At 44.9% G+C, this 7,239-nt stretch overlaps 1 protein-coding gene across 2 annotated transcripts; it reads left to right on the top strand.

Annotated features, from left to right (window-relative positions):
- Positions 1-2,256: 2,256 nt before the first annotated feature.
- Positions 2,257-6,404, top strand: irx5a (iroquois homeobox 5a). Of its 2 annotated transcripts, none has more exons than XM_037095340.1 (3): positions 2,257-3,121; positions 4,108-4,513; positions 5,335-6,404. In XM_037095340.1, the coding sequence occupies exons 1-3, from the start codon at positions 2,864-2,866 to the stop codon at positions 6,045-6,047; spliced, it is 1,377 nt and encodes a 458-aa protein (XP_036951235.1). In that variant the 5' UTR covers positions 2,257-2,863; the 3' UTR covers positions 6,048-6,404. The 2 variants fall into 2 exon arrangements, with proteins under 2 accessions (XP_036951235.1, XP_036951236.1); XM_037095341.1 differs by having other exon boundaries at positions 2,259-3,106.
- The last annotated feature ends 835 nt before the right edge of the window (positions 6,405-7,239 follow it).

Raw genomic sequence — 7,239 nt, 5'->3', positions numbered from 1 at the left:
TACATATTTATATACAAAATGAGCAGAAACTATACTCACCTACACCTCCTCCTTCTTCCTATCAAGCGCAGTGCTGCTGAGAGGTGGAAGCGGTTGCCATAAAACCTACTCCTATTATAGGCTCCGTGATCTCAAATTATCCGGGTCCTCCTCCTACTTCAGAGAGCAATTCTGAACCAAAACGCGTTAAGGAGGACACATGACACTCAGGCTCTCTGCTCCGCCACAAATAAATAAATAAATAAAATACATAATGTTATTAATTCTGAATGCATTTTTTTTTTTTTAAAAAAAACACACATCACATGACACGATGGCATGAAAAAACACGTGGACGTTTCTCTCTCTCTCTCTCTCTCTTTTTTTTTTTTTAAATCTCGGGACAGTAATTTCATTATGAGCGGTGGCGCAACCGTGTCTAATAATGACGTTACATTGCGCCTTTTCATCAGCTCCTACATAAGTAAGAATGTCAGTACCAGCGGATTCAGTTGCTTTCTCCCCTTGTATCTGTTGTTATGAGAAAAGTTCCGGCAATTAGTTGATTGTCTGCTCGCTACAGGAGGCTGTGAAACCGGGTCTCATCGTATCACTGTCATCTGATTAGGGGCTGTACTGTAGGGTCGCTTTGTGTATCCATCCTTCTTTTCTTTATTCCTCCCCTCCCTCCCTTCCTCTCCCTCTCTCTTTCCTTTCTTTCTCTCTTTTTTTTTCCCTTCTCCCACTGTACCAGCGTCATCATTCTCGGCTCTCTGGAGGGTTTTCAGAGCGTAAAAAAAAAAAAAAAAAAAAAAAGGAAAAGAAAGAACACGTGACACCGTGTGCACACACTCTTTAGCAGCGCCTACAGCGATCCCTTTCGGCTTATCGGAGACTTGAACTGGAAAGTCAATCACTGGAATGAAAATGGGAGCTTGTAGACGCTCGGAAACGCAGCGAATAATGTTCATAACAGCGCAGTTAAATGTGTGTTTTAACGCCATAAGACGCGCAAAGGTGATGAAATGGAATTATAAAAGGATTACTGTCATTTTAATAATAATAATAATAATAATAATAATAATAATAATAATAATAATAATGAGACATCACATTTAAGGCAGGTTGTTTAATGTCAGCTGAATATAAACAGGTAATATCCGGTAACAGTGGCACATTAAATAAATCTAAGCTGTCCAGTACTTGAGCGCTGAAACGTATCTGCGGTGATCAAATGAGATTACAGCCACTGGTCCGGGCGGATTTGGTGTAGTTGGCACTAATCTGCCCTGGCTTGAGGGTTTATGACTTTCTTGGGGAGTGTGTATCTGACCGGGGGGGGGGGGGGGTTATTCTAGGATCTATTGCAAAAACTATTTAGCCGTCGCCACAGCAAATCCTCTCCAACAACACACAGGCGGACGGGTGCGCAGACAAAAAGCAACACAACACTTCCGACTATCACAACATGATAAAAATGTCTATCAGACAAAGTTTGTTTACACACAACAACTATTCTGACAGGGCCGAGTCTTTGCGAAATCTTTACGCTTTTTTTTTTTTTTTTATCTCCAGCGGTCGTATATCTTACCGATGCAATATTCATCTGGCGTTAGAAAAAAAAGTTGACCTGCAACGACAGTAGAGAAGAGGAAAAAAAAAATCCAGTATGGGAGAAAGAAAAAAAATCCCCATTGCGGATTTTAAACAACACAAGGCGCGCAGAGATCGAGGATCATCATTTAACGCGTGCACTTGAAATTACGCACAAAGAGAGAAGAAGAAAAAAGACGCAGCAGTGGAGCGACTGTTTCATTCCTGCCGGTGTCTTGCAAGCCCCCCATATCCTGGCACACAACAGCCCGATTTGTTATTGATCAAGTGTGAAAGTGACGGCTTCGTATTTTTTTTTTTTTTTTTCCCGGGGTGGGGGGTGTGGGGGGGAGAGAGAGAGAGAAGGAGAGAGAGAAAAAAGAGAAGAAGAAGAAGAAGAGAGTTAGGAGTTGACAGTCTCGCATGATGTCGCCATCCGAAGGGGGGCTGCCGGGCGCACTTGAGACTTACTGCAACGAGCCTTGTTAAAGAGGGGAGGGGGAAAAAATAGAGAAATAGAGAATGAGAAGGACTGTTAGTTAACGCGAGAGAGAGAGAGAGAGAGCGAGAGAGAGAGAGAGAGAGAGAGAGAGAGAGAGGAGCAGGAGGAGGAGGGAGGGGTGAGGAGGATACTGAGCGAGAGAGCGAGAGAGAGAGAGAGAGAGAGAGAGAGAGAGAGAGAGAGAGAGAGAGAGAGAGAGAGAGCATGGATTTGGGCAGGGCTGTGGTTACCCAGCATAAGCTTGCCTTTTCCTTCGGTGACTACACCCCGAGAGGAGGAGCGTAGTAGGCGTCGGGATCCTCAATTTTTCAACTTAGCATCTTGGCAGGACATTTTCCCAAGCAAAGCCCCCCGTCCGACGGGTAAAAAAAAAAAAAAAAAAAAACTTCTGCGCGGGCATGAGAGCGACGGTGCAACTCAGATAAGAAGGGAGCAACAGCAAAACAAAAAGCAAAAAGAGAGAAAAAACTAAACTAAACCAGACAAAAAACATCCGACGAGGCTGCTCGGCTGACTGGCTGGCTGGCAGCGACCAAAAAATAATCCATCCAACATCCGAGCCTCGTTTTATTTGATCACTTTTACTTTTTTTTCTTTTCTTTTCTTTTTTTTTTTTGTGGTGCCTTCACCATTGTCATTTAGAAGAGAAGGTGGTGGGGGGAGAGAGAGACAGACAGCGGGGTCTGCAGACAGACACACGGCTCTATGCGCTCCGGCAGCAGCGCATGAGAAAATAAAGAAGGGGGGAAAGTGCGCAAGTTAAGTGGCTCACACTCTCCGGGCTCCAGCATGGCGTATCCTCAGGGCTACTTGTACCAGCCGTCCGCTTCCTTAGCCCTGTACTCCTGCCCTGCGTACAGCACCAGCGTCATATCGGGACCCAGAACCGAGGAACTTGGGAGATCCTCTTCGGGATCCGCTTTTGCGCCCTATGCCGGATCTACTGCGTTCACCAGCGCCTCGCCAGGCTACAACTCCCACTTACCGTACAGTGCAGACGCGGCGGCAGCTGCCACATTCACCTCGTACGTGGTGAGTAAACTAAAGGTGATTATTCAATCTAATTAGGAAGTAATAAAAAAAGAGAGAAGGTGATATTAACTCGTTAAACGAGCCTGGAAGTGTCCGCTCTGCATTCGGAGCCAAGCGATTATCAGAGAGAGAGAAATGTGCGTCACCGAAGAGAGCATGGATATAATATTACAGACTGCCAGGTCCAGGAAACATGTTGTTGAGTAAACAGAACTAATTAAACTGGATGCTGTGCTATTACACGGCTCCTTTGTAAATTGTAGGGGGGTTTTATTATGACCCAAAAGAAAAAAAGAAAGCATGCAGCGTCCTGCTGGAGCTGCTGCGCTCAGAGCCGACTGCAGCGCGCCGCGGTGGCAATTTAGGTCACTGATTGTGTCTTATCATCCAGTTGTGCCAGCTGCACAACTTTAAATACTGCAACTTTTGACTAAAGAAAGAGGAAAAATTGTGTTTTTTCGCTCATGAGGTGTGTTCTCGCTGAGCGATCTGACAGCAACACACAGGTCATTCATGCAGACTCACACAGGCCCGGTTATTATCACAGAGGAGCAGGCGAACAGACTGCACGTCGGGGCCCGTCGCGTCTCATGTCAGCACCTCATCATTATTTGCTAATTGTAATATATTTTTTTTTAATGGTGAGAGTTTGAGCCTCTGCATGATGACATCACGCGCGTAATAATTAATACAAAGATGCACAGAGACAGACGTCACGGGTTCTAAACAACACGGTCAAGTTTCCAGCAAAACTCCAGAAAACATCCAGTCAACTACTCAACTATTAAAACCAGCGTGCTCGTGCGTGTTTGAGGGCGTGTGTGTGTGTGCGACGGAGATAGTGTGCGCGCGTGCATGTGTATACGTGCGCGCGTATGTGTGTGTGCCGGAAGTCCTTCTAACTATGTTTTTTTTTTCTTTTTTTTGAAAAATGACCGTGACACAACTTTTTACACACTTTTTCATTTGTGTTGTTTTATTGTCGTTTTTTTTTAACGCAGAGCTCTCCGTACGACCACACCACGGGCATGGCCGGCTCAATAGGATACCACCCTTACGCAGCACCCTTGGGCACCTACCCTTACGGTGACCCGGCGTACCGTAAAAACGCAACCCGGGACGCCACCGCCACCCTGAAGGCCTGGCTCAACGAGCACCGCAAGAACCCCTACCCGACCAAAGGCGAGAAGATCATGCTGGCCATCATCACCAAGATGACCCTCACCCAGGTGTCCACCTGGTTCGCCAACGCCCGGAGGAGGCTAAAGAAGGAGAACAAGATGACCTGGACCCCCCGGAACCGGAGCGAGGACGAGGAGGAGGACGAGAACATCGACCTGGAGAAAAACGACGACGACGAGCCGAGCAAGCCCACGGACAAGGGAGACTCCACAGACACAGAAGCAGGTCGGTGGTGCAGAGAGAGAGAGAGCGAGAGAGAGAGAGGAAAAAAAAAGAAAATCATCAATTTTTCATCGCAGTCGTTTCCACTCAGGGTGCAAAATTGATTGCTGGTTAATGGTGGTATATTATTTATAATGGGACAATTGCTTTAAATAATAATCACCTTGAACTCCCCTCGTTTCACTTCTCAGGGGCTTGAAAATTGCTGGTGACGCAAAGTGTTTAGCAGTCAATTTATCTTTAACTGCATAATAAGGATACAGCTGGTGTGGCGCGCCGGATACGCGGGGCTGGGGAGAAAATATCGCCTTTGTATGATAATTATATCCCACTTCTGAACGCTCGCTGAATGCTCCAGTAACTTCGACAACATTTAATGCGCAGAAATAAATAATGAAATGTCACTTGTGCAGTTTGTTTTTTTAAAATAGCCGACAGACTGCAACTGCTCGGATTTTTTTATTATTATTATTATTATGTTTTTAATTTGCACCACATTGTTCGTGTTTGGGGGCAGAAACAGAAATGTTGGAGAGTTCATGCACCTTTTTTTTTCTTTTTTTTTTTAAGGCTGGCACGCGTCTTTATGAGGACGATTTATAGCGCGCATGTAATTACTGTTTTTTTTTTAGAGGAAACGTGCATTAGTGGCCTAATTATTTTCATGCATCCCGATCTCAGATCTGCTGTGGTGGTTTCGCTTGACTCACGATCACCTGCGACACGTGTTCCAGTTTTATGTCAACGTTTATTTTGTTTTAATGTTCCGCTTATTTGGCGGTAATTCTGATCCTTTTCTTTTCCTTCTTTTATTTGTGCTTTAGATCATAAACTGCTGAACCCAGGGGACATAGGCTGTGACAGATTTAAAGAGGAAAACCACGGCAAAGACACGGATCCCCTTCTGAGCGACTCGGAGTTAAAAGACCAGGAGGAGCGGACTACGGAGCTGCTGCTGCCGGATTCCGCGAAACCCACCACTTCGTCTCCCTCGGCGGTGCCCCGGGGGAACCAGCCCGTTGCGCAGCAAGACAAGCCGTCAGATTTGAGCCATGCGCCGGGAACGGTGACCAGCAACGTGACCTCTGTTATCCACTCGCCCCCCTCGGCCCCCAAACCCAAACTCTGGTCCCTTGCGGAGATCGCCACGTCCTCAGACAGGTGTAAGGGCAGCGGCGACGCGCCACAGGCTTGCCCCGGTCTGGGCCAGAGCGCGGTCATGGGCACCAACGCGTCTCCATCACGGTCCTCCCCTCAGTGCCCGCTCCCCAACAGCACGGTCCTATCCAGGCCTCTGTACTACACCTCCCCTTTCTACCCCGGCTACACGAACTATGGTGGCAGTTTTGGACACCTTCACAGTAACCACGGCTCGGTGACCACGGGCTCCACGGCACATTTCAATGGATTAAACCAGACTGTGTTAAATAGAGCAGAGGCTTTGGTCAGGGAGAGCCAGAAAGTCAGAGGCCAAACGCAGGTAGATCTTTGTAAAGACTCCCCTTATGAACTAAAGAAAGGTATGTCAAACATTTAATACCTGAATATTTTCCAACTCACCTGCGGACTTTTATTTATTTTACCATTATTATTATTATTTTCTTTTTGTGGTTGCATTAAAAAAAAAAGAAAGAAAAAAATTACAAGAACAATGATGAAGCAAATTCTGAGAACAGTTATTTTCTGAGTAAATGCTTATCCTCAAATTTTTAGTTTCTGAATGGTTAATCCTACAAAAAAAAAAAAAATGTAACAAGAATGGTCTTAAATCGCTGCAGCCGCCTGAGTCTATTTGTATTAAAAGACTAACATGTATATTTAATGTAGCATTTTTGTATTTAAAAAAAAATGGACAACACACTATCTTTGAAGTAAATTATGGAGAAAAAAAATATCTTTGTGCAAGCGATTATTCTTTTCTTTTTCTTTTTTGGGGGCTTTGGGAGCAGTTGGCTTTGCCTGATATGTGTCTAAAGTGCTTCGAGGCCAATTAATTTATACGAAATATTAATTAAATTTTGCACCGTGACAGATGCTTCAGTGGTAATCATCATCTCTAAATATTCTGAGAGCTGTTGAGAGAGGGAGGAGAGGAGGCCTGCATTTTCAGAGAAGAGGCTGTTTTGGAGTAGATCAACAATAAAAAAAAAAAGAGGGGGGGGGTTCTGTTTGGTTCTGGTTGGTGCGAATATTTGAAGGTTTGATTTTTGTGAATGAATTTTTTTTTGTTGGGGGGGGAGAAAACAGGGAGGTATGTTCTGGGTTTTCTGGCTTGTTCCCAGATTATGTTTTTGTTTTTTGTTTTTTCTCTTTACAACCAAGGCCTCCTTTTCTCCTTTTTCCCTCTTTTTTTTTTTTTTTTACTTGAGCACGTTTCCAAAAAACTGGATATTGATATAATAACACCACCGAGGCGCAGTTATTTAACCCAATTACCCTGCCGTGTTTTATGCAGAGCAATCAGGTGGTGAACTCCGGTAATGAGCTCGATTTTATGCCAAATTTAGACCTCATTACTATTTTTTCCAAGGCGTGGCAAAGCTGTTAAAAAGGGACGCGACCATGCATTTAGAACATACTGCCCTATTATATATCATTAATGGAGAGGCTCCTTAATGGCGCGTTAGATGTGAAACACTGTTTTTTTTTTTTTTTCTTCTTCTTCTTTGGAGAGAAGCGAGAGACGCTGTCAGGCTCACAGTGGAGACAGACAGACAGACAGACAGACA

This window comes from Acanthopagrus latus, chromosome 4, assembly GCF_904848185.1.
Source record: "Acanthopagrus latus isolate v.2019 chromosome 4, fAcaLat1.1, whole genome shotgun sequence".
Classification (NCBI taxonomy): Eukaryota; Metazoa; Chordata; class Actinopteri; order Spariformes; family Sparidae; genus Acanthopagrus; species Acanthopagrus latus.
This window is presented reverse-complemented; position numbering and strand designations above follow the sequence as displayed.

Bases quoted from the DNA above. Each gene is read 5' to 3' on its own strand.
- irx5a (XM_037095340.1), top strand. From the start codon at position 2,864: ATGGCGTATCCTCAGGGCTACTTGTACCAGCCGTCCGCTTCCTTAGCC. The intron at 3,122-4,107 runs GTGATTATTCAA...TTTTTAACGCAG, and splicing joins ACGTGGTGAGTAAACTAAAG to AGCTCTCCGTACGACCACAC. The intron at 4,514-5,334 runs GTCGGTGGTGCA...TTTGTGCTTTAG, and splicing joins CTCCACAGACACAGAAGCAG to ATCATAAACTGCTGAACCCA.